Source organism: Heterodontus francisci, chromosome 4, assembly GCF_036365525.1.
Source record: "Heterodontus francisci isolate sHetFra1 chromosome 4, sHetFra1.hap1, whole genome shotgun sequence".
Taxonomy (NCBI): Eukaryota; Metazoa; Chordata; class Chondrichthyes; order Heterodontiformes; family Heterodontidae; genus Heterodontus; species Heterodontus francisci.
The window spans coordinates 116501457-116521371 of NC_090374.1; the positions used below are offsets into that span (position 1 = coordinate 116501457).

Below are 19915 nucleotides of genomic sequence, written 5' to 3' on the forward strand. Positions count from 1 at the left end.
TCTCACGTCCTGGAATGTGCAAATGTACGATTATTCACCCAGGTGCGGCACGCCTACAAGAAGGAATGTTACACTTGAGTGGGAGAAGAGGATCACAACTTCACAGGACACTGGGACACAGCAAAGTAAGTATGTGGTGGCAAAGAGGAAAGTGCTAGGGTCTGTGAACTTGGACAAGTTAACTCTGCTTCTCTCCCCACAGATGCTGCCTGACCTGCTAGATTTCTGCAGCATTTTCTGCTTTGCTACCAGATTGACAGCAGCCCCACTCTTCAGCAATCAGGTAAGTATTCCTTGACAGCTGTCAGGAAGCAGGTGCTGGGGCGCTTAAAATAGGGCCCCAGCACCTGCTGCATTACTGTTAAAACTCTCGCTGTGCCTAATGTCCCGCCTCTCCCAACGTAATATTGGGGGGGGGGGGGCCGCGCACAGCTTCTACGGAAATGAGCTCCCGCGATATTAATCACCGAGTTCAAAGGGCGCCGCCATGGTGCACAGCACCCCAATAAAATTCAGCCCACTGTTTAAACCGTTGTCCTTTAAACATAATCTTTCAATGCACATAAGCTGTATGGTAAGTTTGCCTTGATGATGGCAGTGGCAGCCTAGGATCATCAAACAGATTCCGAGGCATCCAGGCTGAGCTCCTCAGCTGATTCTCGGGTGGCTAAGAAGCCATGATTGCAATATATAACTTAAAAGATAGGCTGGTTCTTTAAGAGCTAACCATTCACTCTCCCACACATTTGTGCAACATTCACATTGTTTTAAGAAACATTTTTGAACAGCCCAGGCCCAGGATCCCTGATATACCCATTTTATATGCACAAGGCACACAAAGTAGGTAAAGTTTCCCCTAAAGCTACAAGATTCCGCACGGGATCTAATTTGAAAGAAATTGCATCCTTTAACTCGGATTGTATTGCTACAATTTGCATTTAAGTATTGCCTTTAAATGAAAAACCATCCAAAAGTACTTTACAGAGGCATATTCAAAATAAATGGGCACCAAGCCAAAAGAGGAGATATTGTTGCAACTACATCTTCTTCCTCCAAATAGTGCCCTGTAAAATTTGGTGCAACATGTTTCAAGCACTTGATGTCAGACAATCAATGCCTATCATCAATAACACTCTGCACCCCTGCTGGATGCTTGGAAAATGTTGCTTTAGGAAAAATTAAATAACAATTCTTATATTCAGCATAAATTCTGGGTGTGCAAGTTACTTGGGATTTTTCATCAAGTTCCTTGAGGGTGTTTTATGGTTTATTGTTAGGTTTAGTTTAAACTATATTCACATTTGTTTCCATGGCACCCACATTGTGTGTACATAACTTTATCTTATGTCATTTTCAGCAGCAGGTATGTGTGCACAGTCATTCTGAGAGTTACACAATTTCAAACTTGTTGACTTTATGTAAACAGAATCATTGGCCTGGAATTTCCTCGAAGCTGCTCCCACAATGTCGTCATAACTTCACTGGAAGTGTGACAGAAGTGCCACTTATACATGTGGAGTGGGAGCAGCTCCTGGAAATTCCAGGCCTCTAAGTCGATTTACATAAAGTCAACAATTTACATGAAGTCAATTTGTTTAAAATAGAAATTTTAATATTGCAAAATCGTGTTATGAGGATTCCATTTGTTGTATTAAAACTTGGGAATCTATATTTTTAAAAAACTGAAAAGGATTTCAGTAGACATTAGACATCTGGAGATAGCTGAACTTTAATGGATGTTTTTGGAAGAAAGTTCAACAAAATTTGAACTGGTAAACAAAGACGAGAAAGCAGATAATTTCAAGGAAACCAGCAGGAGGTTTGACCTAAGAGCTACCCTCTGTTGAGAGAATTTATGACTCGGCATGTGACTTGTTTCTGGAAGGTTTTGGTTTCATTTTTGAACTTTAAAAACCAGTGGGTTTGGTCAAAAGCAGGCAATTGGAATTGGATTTGGACCTGCCAGGAGATCAGAAGAAGAACCAGACAAATATTATGTCTCTGTAAAGAATCCTTGCTCTTGATAAGCAAAAGCTTGTGTGAAGTGGTACTGTTGCCTCCTGAATTTTTGAAGAACCCCTCAATTTGCAGAAACCTTGCATCTTTAAAAAGGACTTTTGCATTGAACGTGGAGAACTGACACCTGTTGCTACACCCCTGATGGAAGACCTATGTGAAGCCTTTTACAGTTGAAGTTCTTTGAACGCCTATCCATCACAGACTATTCATCAACCTGGCCTGGAAAGACTTCGAGTGGCATCCAACTATTCGACTTTGGGACACCTCGCCAAACCAAAGAACATCCTTCCAGATCATTACAGTTTAGGTTTTTATTATCCCTTTCATCCCTTTGAACCATCTGTAAACAAAACTCCTTTTTTTCTGGTTAACCAGTTTTTGGACGTATGTGCGTGTGCATGAGGGCTAGGGAAAAAATAAGGTGCTTTAATATCTCAGTTCGTGTATAGATTTACTTCATTGTTGGTTAAGACTTGGTTTTATAATAAACGATTAATTTTGTTGTTGATTAAAGAAACCTAGTTGGTGTGCTTTATTCTGGGGACAAATAGAGTATCTAATTGGCTCATTATGGTCCACATTGGTCCCAACGATATGGGAAGAAAGAGGGATGCGGTCCTGCAGGCTGAGTTTAGAGAGTTAGGAAAGAGATTAACAAGTAGGACCTCAAGGGTAGTAATCTCTGGACTATTCCCAAGGCCACCTGCTAGTGAGTATAGGAATAGGAGAATACACCAGATGAATGCGTGGCTGGAGAGATGGTGCAGGAGGGAGGGCTTCAGATTTCTGGGTCATTAGGACTGGTTCTGGGGAAGGTGGGACCTGTACAAACTGGACGGTCTACACCTGAAAAGGACTGGGACAAATATCCTTGCAGGAAGGTTTGCGACTGCTGTTGGGGATGGTTTAAACTAGTTTGGCTGGGGGATGGGAACCTGAGGGCAGTTTCAGATGGACAATTTCAGGGCAGGGAATGGGAGGCAGAATATTAGCGAGTGACTTTGAACAACAGAAGAAGCAAAGGTTAAAAAGTGTGCAGCACAGGAATTTGGCAGTGTTTAAAGGTATTTATTTAAATGCAAGGAGTATAGTAAATAAAGCCGATGAGCTGAAGGCACAGAAAGACACATGACAACACAATATTGTTGCTATAATGGAAACTTGGCTTAAAGTGGGGCAAGAATGGCAGCTCAACATCCCTGGATATAGTTTTCAGGCGGGATAGAGAGGGGGATAAAAAAAGAGGGGGTGTAGCATTATTGGTTAAGGAATCAAAACAGCTGTGAGGAGGGATGACATGCTAAATGAATCATCAAATAAGGTCATATGGGTGTAGATCAGAAGTAAAAAAAGGGGTAGCCACACGACTAGGAGTGTACCATAGACAACTATATAGTGAGAGGGAGATAGAGGTACAAATATGTAGGCAAATTTCTGAGTGTAAAAACTATAGGGCAATAATAGTTGGGGATTTCAAAAACCCAAATATCAACTGGTATACAAACAGTGTGAAGGGCTCAGAGGGCACAAAATTCTTGAACTGCAGTCAAGAGAACTTTTTTAGCCAGCCCTTAACAAACCCAACGAGAGGGGGCGGAATTCTAGATTTAGTCTTCAGTAATGAAGCTAGGCAAGTAGATGAAGTAGCAGTGGGTGACCATTTTGGAGATAGCGATCATAATACAGTAAGGTTTAGCATAATCATGGAAAAGGACAAAGATAAGACAGCAGTTAAAGTTCTAAATTGGGGGAAAGCAAATATTACAAAACTGAGAGGCGATCTAGCGAAAGTGGACTGGACACAGCTACTGGAATGAAAATCAGTGACAAACTAGTGAGAGGTATTCAAAAGTGAGATTCTACAGGCATAGTGTAGGCATGTCCCCACAAAGATAAAGGATGGTACGGCCAAATCCAGAGCTACCTGGTTATCTAGAGGCTTACGGGGTATGTTGAAGCAGTATAAGAAAGCTTATGGCGATCACAAAAAACTTAATACTTTAGAAAGCTTAGAGGAGTATAAAAAGTGCAGGAGTGAAGTAAAAAAGGAAATCAGAAAAGCAAAGAGAGGGCATGAAAAAATATTGGCAGGTAAAATCAAGGAAAACCCAAAGATGGTTTATCAGTATATTACGAGCAAGGAAAGGGTAGGGTCTATCAGAGATGTACAAGGGAACTTAATGTGTTTTTTTTATCTCTGCCTTCACAAAGGAGAGGGATGTTGCAGACATTGTAGTAAAAGAGGAGGAGTGTGAAATATTCAATATGATTAGCATAATGAGAGAGGAAGTACTGGAGGGTCTGACATCCTTGAAAGTGGATAAATCACCAGGGCCGGATGGATTACATCCCAGGTTGTTAAAGGAAGCCAGGGAGGAAATAACGGATGTGCTGAGGATCATCTTCAAATCCTCACTGGATACAGGTGAGGTTCCAGAGGATTGGAGGTCTGCGAACGTTATATCATTGTTTAAAAAGGGTGCGAAGGATAGGCCATATAATTATAGGCCGGTCAGTCTGACCTCGGTAGTGAGTAAATTATTCGAATCAATTCTGAGGGACAGAATAAACTGCCACTTAGAAAGGCAGGGATTAATCAGGGATAGTCAGCAGGGATTTGTTAAGGGAAAGTCATGTTATACTGACTTAATTGAATTCTTTGAGGAAGTAACAAGGAGGATTGATGAGGGTAGTGCAGTGGAGGTGGTCTATATGGATTTTAGTAAGGCATTTGACAAGGTCCCACATGGCAGACTGGTCAGTAAAATGAAAGCCCATGGGATACAGGGGAATGTGGCAGGTTGGATCCAAAATTGGCTCAGTGACAGGAAACAAAGGGTAGTAGTCAACGGATGTTTTTGTGAATGGAAAGCAGTTTCCAATGGTGTTCCACAGGGCTCAGTATTGTTGTTTGTAGCATATATTAATGATTTGGACTTAAATGTGGGAGGTATGATTGGGAAATTTGCTGATGACGCAAAAACTGGTCATGTAGTTGATAGTGAAGAGGATGGCTGTAGACTACGGAATGATATCAATGGTTTGGTTGAGTAGGCGGAAAAGTGGCAAATGGAATTCAATCTGGAGAAGTGTGAGGTAATGCACTTGGGGAAGGCAAATAAAGCGAGGGAATACACAATAAACGGGAGGTTATTGAGAGGGGTAGAAGAAGTGAGAGACCTAGGAGTGCATGTCCACAGGTTCCTAAAAGTGGCAGGACAGGTAGATAAAGTGGTGAAGAAGGCATATGGAATGCTTTCCTTTATTGGCCGAGGTATAGAATACAAAAGCAGGGATGTAATGCTGGAACTGTATAAAACGGCCACAATTGCGTACAGTTCTGGTCACCACATTACAGAAAGGACATAGTTGCTCTGGAGAGAGTACAGTGGAGATTTACAAGAATGTTGCCAGGGCATGAAAGTTGCAGCTATGAGGAAAGATTGGATAGGCTAGGGTTGTTTTCCTTAGAACAGAGGAGGTTGAGGAGTGACTTAATTGAGGTGTACCAAATTATGAGCGGCCTAGATAGAGTAGACAGGAAGGACCCTTTCCCTTAGTGGAGAGGTCAATTACCAGGGTGCACAGATTTAAGGTGATTGATAGAAGGATTATAGGGGACATGAGGATAAACTTTTTCACCCAGAGGGTGGTGGGTGTTTGGAATTCACTGCCAGGAATGGTGGTGGAGGCAGAAACCCTCAATTATTTTAAAATGTACCTGGACATGCACCTGAAGTGCTATAACCTGCAAAGCTATGGACCAGGTGCTTGAAGATGGAATTAGATTGGGCAGCTAGTTTTCGGCTGGCACAGACACGACGGGCTGAATGGCCACCTTCTGTGCTGTAATTTTTCTATGGTTCTATGGCTGTTTTGGTAAGTGGGAAAATTTATTGATATGCTGTGACCTGTGGAGAAGTGGGACTGAATTAACAGTGCACTCCTCCAGCCTTGGTCATAACAATTGAAAAAGATATTAATCTAGATCATTTATATTTAGTTCCCTGCCATATGTCAAAACAAACAAGAGGATAAGAATATACAAAAATCTAGTGACACATATATAAATCTAGAAGCTACATTTGGTGATATTAGCTGACAAACTCTTACCTGTTTGACATTTCTTTGTCCAATACTTGATTAACCTATTTATTTTAAATGCATCTAGAAATGGACAAAGGAATTTCATATGAGCTAGTAACTTGGAATAATTTCCAAAGCTTTTTGAAGGGGAATTATAAATTTGAAGGTATTATAAAGCATATGCTTTTTATAAAAATTACCAGTATTTTTAAAAATCACTCCACATGTGTGTGGGTGCATGTAGATATATTGGGTTAGTTAAGCTGCTGTAACATTGTTGTAACAGAGCACAAAAATTAATAAAGCTTCAGGTTGGAACCCTATTGGAACTTCCACTGTAACAGATACTGGGGGGCGAATTTTACCAGCTCCCCAACATTGGGGGTCGTGGTGGGAGGCCTGGAAAATGCGTCGACGCCAGGAAGGCCACGCCCCATATTACCGGCGGTAGTGAGGCCTTGTGGCTGCCAACTCCACTGCCTCCTGCCGCTCAGCGACGGGGGCACGATTTAAATATTTAAATTAGTGAATTAATAGCCTACCTGCTCCCATCGGCTGTCCTGCTGTGATATTTCGGCCGGTTGCCGGGACTCCCATGCCTTTGGATCTCCGTTCGGAGATCCGAGGCAGCACACTGGTTGGGAGGGGGTAGCAGGTAGGTTTTCAGGTCAGGGGTGGGGGCAGCAGGGAAAGCAATTGGGATTGGTGGAGGGGATGATGGGAAGGGGTTGAAGGTGAAAGGTTTATTAACTTTGTGGGGGGGAAGGTCGGGATTGCAAGGTAAGTTTGTTTGGGGGGAGAGGGCAATTAATAAATTGTTCGGTCATTGGGGCGGGCGGGAGAGGGGCTTCAATCTTTTATTAAATTTTTAATTTAACTTTAACATGTATATAACTTTAAAACTTCAAATTACATATAAGGGCTTGAAGCCCTTTAAAAATGGCGTCGGCGTCTGCGCAGTGGCGTCGGATGCCGTTGCTGGGGACGGAGCTCCCACCCCTCCACATCATTGGGGGGGGGGGGTGGCGGTCCACCCTGGCCTTGAAAATGAGCCGCTGTGTCAAATATTGCGGCAGCTCCGCAGAGTAAACGCTGCGCGTTCAGGCCACCATCTTGGAAACTCACCACCAAGATCAGAGGCAAGGTAGTAAAATTCAACCCTGGGTTTCGTTTCCTAATTGAAGAACGGTTGTTGTACATTTCCTTTCATACCAAAATACACATTTAGAAAAATGTAGGTGAGCTTCTAAGATGGTGGCCCGCACGCACGGCTTTTACTCCGCGAAGCCGTTGCAATATTAGATGCAGCCACTCATTTACACAGATGGGGCGGACTGCCCCCTCCCCCTGATGACGTGGAGATGGCGGGTGCTCCGTCCCTGGCAGTGGCATTGTGCAGGCACCAGCGCCATTTTTAAAGGGCTTACAGCCCTTAATGACAGTTGAATTTTTAAAGAAACAGTGCATTTTAAACGATTAAAAATAGTTGCAGAAATCTTTTTTCCCTCTTCCCTTCCCCCCACCACCCCACACTGAAAATACTTACCTCCTCTCCCCTCCCGACTAGTGTCTCGCATCGGATCTCCGGTCAGAGATCGGATGGCATGGGAGTGCCGGCCACCAGCTGTAATATGGCAGCGGGTCAGCTGGTGCGACAAGGTAAGTAATTAGTTCTTAATTTTAATACATTAACATATCGAAGTGATAGTGCCATCGCCGAGTGGCGAGGGGATCGCCACAAGGCCTCACCGCCATGGGTAATATGGGGCGGGGCCTTCCCTGCTTCGAAGCCCGTTGTGTGCCACTCCTGGAGGCATTTTCCAGGCCCCCCACCATGACCCCGACGTCGGGGAGCCGGTAAAATTCAGCCCAAAGTCTTTTGTAAGTCATATTTTTCCCACTCCCTCTTCCCCTCCAGAATATGTGGTAGATCCACCTTTCCCAGTCAAGAGGATAGAAAACAAATGCTTTTGTATACTGGCCTCTACGACATGATCAAGACAAGACCAGATTGAGTGAACTTCTGATTTTCCTTAATACAAAAGCAAAATAATGCAGGTACTGGAAATCTGAAATAAAAACAGAAAAAGCTGTAAATAGTCAGCTGGTCTGGTAGCATCTGTGAATAGAGAAACAGAGTTAACGTTTCAGATTGATGACCTTTCATCTGAAGTCAACTGATGAAAGGTCACAGACCTGAAAAGTTGGGTTGAATTTGCGTTCTGGGGTCGAGTCCCTGATGTCGGGTGCATTTCCAGGTCCCAAGCCGATATCATATTGGTGCCTGATGCCCGGCGGGATTTTTAACAAGCCAGCCAATTAGTGGCCAGGGTGCGCACTCACCGTCCAATGAAAGATGGCGGGTGGGCTCCAGAGGCTAGAGGGCCAATAGGACGCCTTGCAGCACTGAAACATCAGCATCCCCACTATCGGAGTGGGCACTCCTGATGTGGATAGGAGAGAGAGGACACCTCAAGATAGAGGTGCCCTCTGAAGAACTTTTATAAACTTTTAATTTCAAAAAGGCCACAGCTTCCAATTCATCGTTGTAGAGGGGAAATCCTTCCACAGGAAGTCCAACAGCCACAGCTGTTGCCCTATGGCTCTGGCGGATGTGAGGAGAGGGTCACCTAGCAGTATGGAGCAATGCCCCCCCCCACCCCAGTCTGCCAGCAGGCCACCTCCATCTCTCGGCCATGTCTCGGCCTCAAGGCGGGGCCTACTTGCCGACTGGAAAATTTCAGTCAGCGTGTGGAGAGTGGCCTTAATAGCTGTTTAATTGGCCTAATGGACTACCTGCTGCTTGCAGGCAGGTATCCGTCACCCCCCAATCTTCCCAGATTGAAAATGGCCTGGAGGTGGGACCATGACAGGAAACCGGCATGCCAGCAGGTCGCGGGAAATTGCAGATCTACCCTCAGGCAAACAAAAATTCTATCTAACAACTCTGTTTCTCTCTCCACAGATGCTGCCAGACTTGTTGAGTACATAGCACTTTCTGTTTTATCTCTGATTTTCCTTCAGTTCCTCTGGGCAAACATTGGTTATTTATGGTTGAGATCAATAAGATGTTAAATGGAAACTAAAAGATGTGAAACCGTGTCCTGTCCATCTATGCTGCAGCACACCAGAGTCCCAGTGAACCATAAGTACTGATTATCAATAGTTCTTCTTTGGTTTCTTACCTTATTGTGGGCAAGTAGGTCCCTATTTCAAACAGGCTGACATCTGTCAGTTGAGGGCAGGAGCTGAGAGTGAGGCGGTCCATTTTTGGGCACTGTCTAACAATGTGATGCACCACGCGATCATGAACCTACAAAAACAACAAAATGGCATCCCATTCAGGCCTGTTTTCCAACAGACGACTAGTATCAAATCAAAAAAAAATCATGTCCAGCATCATTTCAGTGCCAATCTGTCCACAAAACGGGTAATTTTCCAGTTTTGCATTTCAGATATGCAGTCCCACTCTTTCTTTCCATCCACAAAAAACATAAGCTCCTGACACCTGGGGGGGAGGGGAATATTAATCTACATGTGGGGTTGGGCATATGTGGGGGTTCAAACCAGCATTAGGCTGCATGTGCACAACCTCTCAGGAAAGGTATTTTGCCAATTGACATGTTAATTGTTCAACTAGACTACTATTAGCACACCTTTGAGTTTAACGGTGGGTCCACAAATTTCCTGGGCTTCCTCAACTTGCCAGTGAAAGCAAGGAAAGTGCATAGTGAAAATTGAGGGCTGAAGCCATGACAGGGAAATATGCCAATTAATACACCTGTACTCACAGCTAATTTTTTACCTGCTAGTGGGGAAAGATTTGTTCCCCGTACTTTTGCAGAAAGTTCATAGAGCAAGGCAAGTTGCAGTTCTGGCTGATGAGTTTGCTCTAATATGCAAGTTGGTTCCCCAGGGAACCTTTCCTCGTCACCCCCACAAAACTGAAAAGGACAAAGGGTGGGAAGGTGATAGAAGCCCAAGCAGTCCTGGGAGAGAAAGAAAAGCAGCCAAAAAGGAAGGTGCTGTAAGTAGGAGTGAGACCCGGAGACCTGTGTGCTTCCATTGTAATAAAGCAGGGCATCTAAGAGCTGACTGCTGGAAACTACAGGGAAAACCTGTAGGGTTGATCAGGGCAAACCCGCTCAGTGAAAGTGAAAGGACCCTGATGGAAAGCACAGCTGAACAAGCTGTGGCTTTAAATGCAGCAGTAGTAAGGCCCAGGAAACATATTGCTATTGGTGCAGGAAAATTTAATAAGATTCCTGAAGCTTATCAGGATTTTGTGTCTAAAGGGAGACTAACCATATACCCCTTGAGTGGGGCAAGCAAGCCCATAGCAATCCTCAGGGACACAGGGGTCACTAGATCCCTTTTACTGGGAAAAGGCCTGACCTTTCCCCCTGAGAGTGCTGTAAATACCAGAATGTTTGTAAATGATATTGGGGGGCAATGTATGCCTGTATCTTTATGTCGGGTGCACTTGGAGTGTGACCTAGTTTCGAGACCGGTGACCATAAGAATTGTCCCTAGTTTGCCTGTGGACGGGGTTGACCTGCTCCTAGGTAATGATCTGGCGGGGGCAAAGGTGGTAGATCCCCCAGTAGTGAAAGAGAGACCGCAGGAGGTCAGAGAGACAGGGCAGTGGCAGGAAACGGCCCCCTGCAGTTCCCCTGCATGTGTAGTGAATCAAGCCATGATCAAACCAGCTCCCCCTGAGGAGACTGAATTGGCACTGCAGGCAGATGACCATGAGGTCTGTCTGTCTGAGACTTTCTTTGGAAAGGTAGAAGATCCAGGGAATGAATTAAATGAATGTTCCCTAGCTGAGGGTCAGCGAGCTGACCCAGTCCTGAGAAAATTAGCACAGACTGCCCAGACTGAAATTGAAGCAGCGGGAGTCCCGGATTGCTATTATTTAAAGAATGAGGTACTGATGAGGAAGTGGAGTTCACCTCACAGACCTGAGGACAAGAGTGGACAGTGGTTCACCAGTTAGTGGTGCCGCAGAGGTACCAGAGAGAAATATTAAGAATAGCCCATGAGATTACAGTGGCTGTACATGTTGGTTTATGAAAAACCAAAGCCCGCATGAGACAGCAGTTTGACTGGCCAAAACTACACAAAGATGTGGTGGAATACCGTAGGAGTTGCCACATGTGCCAGGTTGAGGGGAAACCCCAACCTAGAGTGAAATCTGCACCCGAGTCCTGTTTCGGCATTTGGAGGAGCCTCCAGCAGCCGGCTGGTGAACTGAAAGGGACCCCTGCCAAGAACAAAAAGGGCCAGACAGGCACAAGGTTGGCAAAAAGGTAGAGAGAAAAGGGGAAAAAGGGACAAAGAGGGCAGGTTAAAGGAGATCTGAGACGAATCATAAATGGAAACCCCTACTGTCTGGTCAGTCAACCCAGAAACACCCCACCAGAGTTGCTAACAGCATTTACAGAAACCCGCAGAGACAAAGAGAGTCCTCAAGAGGGCAGAAAACCCATGAGGGTGATGCTTCACCTAGCCAAAGTGCCACAGGGGAGTGCAGCAGAATCTGGACAAACACCTGCAAGCAGGAGTGTCCCAGAGGACAAAGGGAAGATTAGTAAAGAATCATCCCCCACAGTCAGGAGAAAAGGGAACCAACCATGCCCTAAAGTGAAAAGCCCTCGCATGACTCATCGAAGCACTGAGAGTTCAGAGTGGATTCACCCACTGCTGACTCTCATGGGCAAAAATCCACACCAGGGATAATTAAATCTAATCCTCCCCCTGCAGACATCAACAAGAACAAAAACACCCTAGGCAGTCATGGAAATGTGCAAACTGAAAAACTTCCCCAAAAATTACATGTTTATTGGGACGCCAAAAGGGACAGTTTAAAGCATCGCTGCTACCAAGGAAAGACAGGCTGTAACAATCTATAGAATTTCTGAATGAATCAGAATGGATGAGAGAAATACATGTGTGTTTTCCTGTACTTTCTCTCATTTCTATTTTTAAATTGAAATGGTCTTTTAAAATTGCATTTCATTCCACTGGATATGATGGTGTCATGAAAACCACATCTGCCAAAATGAGACATATTAATTTAGTCATATGGAACATTAATTTTAAACTGTTACTGGTGTCATGCAGGCCCCCACCTGCCAAGGATGAGGCACACATTATTTCACCACATGAACATTAAAACTTAAAATTGCTGCTGGGAAGAAAAGAGGGCATATCACAAGGAATTTTCAGGCCCCTCGCCGGAAAGACCTTTTTTGCATAGTAACAGACAAAGGGACCACTCCCTGCTCCAATTTAATCCACAATGGACTTTTGATTACCAGACGTTGAAGGTGGAGTGGCTAGCATTCCAGGTTAACTGCTAAGATGGCTGAATACACAAACAGACGTCGTCAGACCAGTTTAGTCACATGACAAACTGACTGTTGGAGTTTTTTGAATTTGAACTTGCCACAGAGATTTTGAAACTCCGAAAGCTGTTTGCTCCTGGACTGGAAAAGACCTCTCTCCTGTCTGCTCCCATCTCTTTCTCACGGAACTGAAGACCCATTGAAGGCACATGAACCCCAAAAGAGAAAGGTCTCCTACAGTGAATAAGGTTTAAGAAGAATACTGGGCCCCAATGAAAAGCAAGACTACCTACAAAAGGACTACAGTGAGCTCGAAGCACAGTAACAGGAAACTCTTCTGATATTGCCTCAAACCTCTCTACTTTATTTTTCTTCTGCTCTTTTCTGTCTCTATTTGCATGTACATATCACGTATGCATGCTAGTGTGGGGCGCAATGTGTATCCGTAGGTGTTAACCGAATTAGAGTTTAAGTTTAAATTTTAATAAATTTCACTTTTTTTCTTTAAACCTAAGGAAACCTGTTTGTGCTCATTTCTTTGCCTTATAATTGGAAGGCGCTGAACAAGGATTCACCAAAGGGGGAGCTCAAAACACAGTGTGTTTGAAAATTAAACCCTGTTACAATAAGACCAGGTGAATACTAAAAGGGATCCCGACACACCTTTCTCACCTGGTCGTAACACTGAATTGAAAAAATGACTTGGTTTAAAGGACCACTGAAACATGGCTGCACATTTTGTATTCTAAACGACAGTTGAATAAGACAGACAATGAAACTGCACACTGATTCAATTAATAAAGATTATTCTGGACAACAATGATGGTCCACATCGTGTCTGTGTAAGAGACAGCACCCCCACCACCACCACCCCCCCACCACCGAGAGCTTTGAAATCCACAAACCGCAGGAAAGGCTGTTCCAAATAAGGAACTAGTCACATGACCAACCTGCTGACCAACTTGGAGTTGTTTGAATTGTGCTCACAGAACAGTTTGAGAATAGACTGCAATTTGAAGACAACAGAGAAGGAAGGTGTCTCCCTTTCTCCCTCTCTTTCTCTCACGAAGTTCCAGGGATCCACTGAAGCCACTCAAACCCCAAGAGAGAATACTCCTGCAGTAAACAAGTTTGAAAGTGTGCACTGGGCCCCAACGAGAACTCCAAGACAACTGCAAACAAAGACTTTACATCAAATCCAAAAGCTAGTAACTGAACCCCAGCTATTACTTTAAACCTTTCCCTCTTACCTTCAGGAGCGGAAAGCAGTCGGACCTGTGTGGGGGCACCTAGAACTGGGAGTGGATAAATTCAGCACCAGGCTCAGGGCCTTCCCTTACCTTCAGGAGCGGAGAGCAATTCGACCTGTGTGGGAGCACCGAGAACCGGCAGTGGATAAATTGAGCACCAGGCTCGGGGCCTTCACTTACCTTCAGGAGCGGAGAGCAATCGGACCTGTGTGGGAGCACCTAGGATGGGGGGCAGATAAATTCAGCACCAGGTTCGGGGCCTTCACTTATCTTCAGGAGCGGAGAGCAGTCGGAACTCTTCAGGAGTTGGCGCATGCTGACTAAGTTTGAATTTGAAAAAAAAATTCAAAAAGTGACATCACAGGAAAGCTGCAAGGTGTTGGTTGGTGAGTAACTGGTGTTAGGGAGTATCTGTAAATAGTTGGATTAGTAACTAAAGTAAAGAGAAAGGTAAGGTCTACAGTTTTTTTATATATATAGTAAGTAGTGATTTTTTTAGGGAATCAAGGTCCCTAGTGTAAATAATCTGTAATTTTTGAGTAATTTAAGGGAGTGAATTAAGGCTAAGTCATGGCAGGGCAACTGAGTAGTGTGGAATAGTCCTTCTGCGCAATGTGGGAAGTCAGGGACACATCCAGTGTCCAGGGCAAACACTTGTGCTGGAAGTGTCTCCAGCTGTAGCTACTCGAAATCTGCGTTTTGGATCTGGAGCAGTGGCTGGGGACACTGTGGAGCATCCGCGAGGCTGAGATCATTGTGGATAGCACATACAGGGAGGTGTTCATACTGCAGGTAAAGACTATTCAGGCAGAAAGGGAATGGGGGACTGCCAGGCAGAACTGAAGAACTAGGCAGGTAGTACAGGAGTCCCCTGGGTCCATCTCCCTCTCTAACAGATGTTCTGCTTTAAATACTGTTGGGGGAGATAGCTTCTCAGGGGAATGCAGCAAGAGCCATGTCTGTGGCACCAAGGGTGGCTCAGCTGCCTAGCAGGGGAGGAAAAGAGTGGGACAGCTATAGTGATAGGGGATTCTATCATTAGGGGTACAGATAGGCATTTCTGTGGCCGCAAACGTGACTCCAGGATGGTATGTTGCCTCCCTGGTGCCAGGGTCAAGGATGTCACGGAGCTGCTACAGGACATTCTGAAGGGGGAGGGTGAACAGTCAGAGGTCATGGTTCACATTGGTACCAACAACATAGATAGAAAGAGGCATGAGGTCCTGCAACAAGAATTTAGGGAGCATTTAGCAGATTAAAAAGCAGCATCTCAAAGGTTGTAATCTCTGGATTACTCCCGATGCTATGTGCTAGTGAGTATAGGAATAGAAGGATAGAGCAGATGAATGCATGGCTGAAGAGATGGAGCAGGAGGGAGGGCTTTAGTTTCCTGGATCACTGGGTCTGTTTCTGGCTAAGGTGGGACCTGTACAAATCGGACGGGTTGCACCTGAACCGGAGTGGGACCAACATCCTTGCAGGGAAGTTTTCTCCTGCTGTTGGGGGTGGTGGGGTTTAAACTAATTTGGCAGGGGGATGGGACACAGCCAAATATAGAAGAGAAACTGAGTCAGTCTGGAAGGCAGAGCAAATCTAGACCCGTTAAGGCACAAGCAAATAATGCAAGGGGGGATTGCATCTATTTTAATGCAAGGAGTCTTACAAGTAAGGTAGATGAATTGAAGGCATTGATTAATACATGGGAATATGATATAATTGCTCTCACAGAGACATGGTTGAGGGAAGGGCAGGACTGGCAGCTTAATATCCCAGGGTATAGAATATTCAGGCGTGACGGCGAAGGGTGGTGGGGGGGGGGTGCAAAAGAGGAGGTGACATTGCACTACTGATCAAGAAGTCAATTACTGCAGTAAGGAGGAATGATATCTTAGAAGGTTCCTCAAATGAGGCCATATGGGTAGAACATAAAAACAAAAAGGGGGCAATTACTTTACTACAGATATATAGGCAAATCTCAGAGAGGTGTAAAAATAATAGGGTAATAATAGTAGGGGATTTCAACTTCCCCAATATTAACTAGGTTAGTCGTAGTGCAAAAGGTGTAAAGGGGGCAGAATTCTTAAAGTGCATCTAGGAGAGCTTTTTGAGCCAGCATGTAGAAAGTCCTACAAGAGAAAGGGCGGTACAGGACCTAATCTTAGGGAATGAAGCCAGACAAGTGTTAGAAGTGTCAGTGGGGAGAATTTCGGGGATAGTGACCATAACTCTGTAAGATTTAAGGTAGTTATGGAAAAGGACAAAGATGGACCGGAAATAAAGGTGCTGAACTAGGGGAAAGGCCGATTTCAATATGATAAAACAGGATCTGGCCAAAGTGGACTGGGAGCAGCTACTTGTAGGAAAGTCCACATCAGACCGGTGGGAGTCATTCAAAAAGGAATTAGTGAGAGTTCAGGGCCAACATGTTCCCGTAAAGGTGAAGGGTAGGACCAATAAGTCCAGGGAACTCTGGATGTCTAGGGATATAGAGGATTGGATAAGGAAAAAAAAGGAGGCTTATGGCAGATTCAGAGAGCTGAAAACAGCAGAAGCCCGAAAGGAATATAAAAAGTGTACGGGGGATACTTAAAAAAGTAATTAGGTGAGCTAAGAGAGGGCATGCGAAAACACCGACAGGCAAGATAAAGGAAAATCCCAAGGCGTTTTATAAGTATATTAAGGGCAAGAGGATAACCAGGGAAAGAGTAGAGCCCATTAAGGACCAAAGTGACAATCTGTGTGTGGAGCCGGAGGTTGTAGGTGAGGTTTTAAATGATTACTTTTCATCTGAGTTCACGATGGAGAAGGACGATGTAGGTGTAGAGATCAAGGAGGGGGATTATGATATACTTGAACAAATTAGCATTGAAAGGGAGGAAGTATAAGCAGTTTTAGCGGGCATAAAAGTGGATAAATCCCCAGGCCCAGATGAGATGTATCCCAGGCTGTTATGTGAGGCAAGGGAGGAGATTGCAGAGGCTCTGACACAAATTTTCAAATCCTCTCTGGCCACAGGAGAAGTGCCAAAGGATTGGAGAACAACAAATGTGGTACCATTATTCAAGAAGTGTGGTAGGGATAAACCAGGGAATTACAGGCCAGTGAGTCAAACATCAGTGGTAGGGAAACTATAGGAAAAAATTCAGAGGGACAGGAGTATTCTCCACTTGGAGAGGCAGGGATTAATCAAGGATAGTCAGCATGGCTTTGATGGGGGAGATCATGTCGAACAAATTTGATTGAATTTTTCGAGGATGTGACTAGTTGTATAGATGATGGTAAAGCAGCAGATTTGTCTACATGGACTTCAGTAAGGCTTTTGGTAAAGTCCCGCATGGGAGATTGGTCAAAAAGGTAAGAGTCCATGGGATCCAGGGAAACTTGGCAAATGGATCCAAAATTGGCTTAGTAGCAGGAGGTCGAGGGTTGTTTTTGCGATTGGAAGCCTGTGACCAGTGGTGTACTGCAGGGATCGGTGCTGGGGCCTTTGTTGTTTGTAGTGTACATTAATGAATTAGATGTGAATATAGGAGGTATGATCAGTAAGTTCACAGATGACACGAAAATTTGTGGTTTCGTAAATAGTAAGGAGGAAAGCCTTAGATTACAGGACGATATAGATGGGCTGGTAAGATGGGCAGAGCAGTGGCAAATGGAACTTAATCCTGAGAAGTGTGAGGTGATGCATTTTGGGAGGACTAACAAGGCAAGGGAATATACAATGGATGGTAGGACCCTAGGAAGTACAAAGGGTCAGAGGGATCTTGGTGTACTTGTCCATAGATTACTGAAGGCAGCAGCACAGGTAGATAAGGTGGTTAGGAAGGTATGTGGGATACTCTCCTTTATTAGCCGAGGCACAGAATATAAGAGCAGGGAGGTTATGATGAAGCTGTATAAAATTCTAGTTAGGCCACAGCTGGAGTACTGTGTACAGTTCTGGGCACCACATTATAGGAAGGATGTGATTGCACTGGAGAGGGTGCAGAGGAAATTCACTAGGATGTTGCCTGAGCTGGAGTATTTCAGCTATGAAGAGAGACTGGATAGGCTAGGGTTGTTTTGCTTAGAGCTGAGAAGGCTGAGGGGGGACCTCATTGATACAAAATTATGAGGGGCATAGACTAGGTAGATAGGAAGAAACTTTTTCACTTAGCGGAGGTGTCAATACCAGGGACGCATAGATTTAAGGTAAGGGGCAGGAGGTTTAGAGGGGATTTGAGGAAAAAGTTTTTCACCCAGAGGGTGGTTGGAATCTGGAACACCTCAAGGGATGGTGGAGGCAGGAACCCTCACAACAATTAAGAAGTATTTAGATGAGCACTTGAAATGCCACAGCATGCAAGGCTACGGGCCAAGTGATGGAAAATGGGATTGGAATAGATAAGCTTGATGGCCGGCGCAGACACGCTGGGCCGGGGCCTGTTTCTGTGCTGTATAACTCTATGACTCTATGACTGTCTGACCCTTCTTTCTCCTCATCTGTCTCTATTTGCATGTGTGTTTATTGTGCATGCATGCTAGCGTAGTCGTGTCACGTATTTCTAGTAGTTTTAGCCAAATTAGAGTTTTAACGTGAATAAACTTACACCTTTCTTGTTTAAATCTAAGAAAACCTGTATGGTTGATTTCTTTGCCATCACAATGAGAGGGCAGTGAACAGGGATTCACTGAGGGGAAGCTAAATTAAGCCCTGTTATGGCCAAACCAGGCAAAGGCTGAGAGGGGAGCCCTAGACCCCAGCCTCACCTGGTCATAACAATGTTATTTATATGGACTTCCAGACAACTTTGATAATGTCCCTCATAAGAAACTGCTCGCTTATGTTGAACCTCACGGAACATAAGGCAAATTGTTGACCTGGTTGGAATATTGGCTGAGCAACAGAACACGGAGAGTAGGGATAATGGGTAGGTACTCTAACAACAGCAGGTGACTAGTCGTGTCCTGCAAGGATCTGTGTTGGGGCCTCAACTATTCACCATATTTATTAACAACTTAAGATAATAGGATAGGAAGCCACATCTCCAAATTTGCCTAAGTGGAGCAGTCAGGAAATGCAAGGCTGGGAGCAGAGCTGTCAGAGAGCATGAGGCCAGGAGCAGTCAGAGAGAACTAAGCTGGGAGCAGCGCGGTCAGAGAGCGCAAGGCCAAGATTGAAGCAGTATAAAAAAATAAGGCTGGGAGTGGAGTGATATAAATTGCAAGGCCAGGAGAGGAACGGTCAAGAAGAGCGTGATACCAGGATCGGAGGAGTCAGAGACCATGAGGCTGGGAGTGGAGTGATATAAAATGCAAGGCCAGGAGAGGAACGGTCAAAAAGAGCGTGATACCAAGATCGGAGGAGTCAGAGACCATGAGGCTGGGAGTGGAGCGGACAGACAGTGCGTGGCAGTGAGAGCAGGCAGTGAGAGCAAGGCCGGGATCGGAGTGGTCAGAGAGAGCGAGGCCAGGAGCAGAATGGTCAGAGAGAATGAGGCCAGGAGTGCAGCAGTCAGAGAGAGTGAAGCTGGGAGTGGAGCAGTCAGAGAGAGCGAGGCTGTAAGTGGAGTGGTCAGAGAGAGCGAGGCCAGGAACGGAGCAGTTAGAGAGCACGAGGCCAGGAGTGGAGCAATCATAGAAACATAGAAAATAGGAGCAGGAGTAGGCCATTCGGCCCTTCGAGCCTGCTCCGCCATTCATTATGATCATGGCTGATCATCTAACTCAGTAACCTGCTCCCGCCTTCGCCCCATACCCTTTGATCCCTTTCGACCCAAGAGCTATATCTAACTCCTTCTTGAAAACATACAATGTTTTGCCCTCAATTGCTTTCTGTGGTAGTGAATTCCACAGACTCACCACTCTCTGGTTAAAGAAATTTCTCCTCATCTCAGGCCTGAAAGGTTTACCCCGTATCCTTAGACTATGACCCCTGGTTCTGGACTCCCCCACCATCAGGAACATCCTTCCTGCATCTACCCGGTCAAGTCCTGTTAGAATTTTATAGGTTTCTATGAGAACCCCCCCCTCACTCTTCTGAACTCTGTTTACCACCTGTTGGACCTGCACGCTTACCTTCAGCGACTGGTGTACGCGAACACCCAGTTTTCGCTGCATATTCCCCTCTCTCAGTTTATAGCCGTTCAGATAATAATCTGCCTTCCTGTTTTTGCTACCAAAGTAGGGGGATAGTTTAGTTTAGTTTAGAGATATAGCACTGAAACAGGC

The 19915-nt window shown here is 45.0% G+C and overlaps 1 protein-coding gene across 1 annotated transcript in view; it reads right to left on the minus strand.

Annotated features, from left to right (window-relative positions):
- Positions 1 to 19915, minus strand: part of LOC137369202 (uncharacterized) — a 267684-nt gene that overhangs the window by 39869 nt on the left and 207900 nt on the right. Inside the window, exon 13 of the mRNA XM_068030014.1 lies at positions 9291 to 9418. Within this exon, the coding sequence (XP_067886115.1) occupies positions 9291 to 9418 (128 nt within the window). The remainder of the gene's footprint in view (positions 1 to 9290; positions 9419 to 19915) is intronic.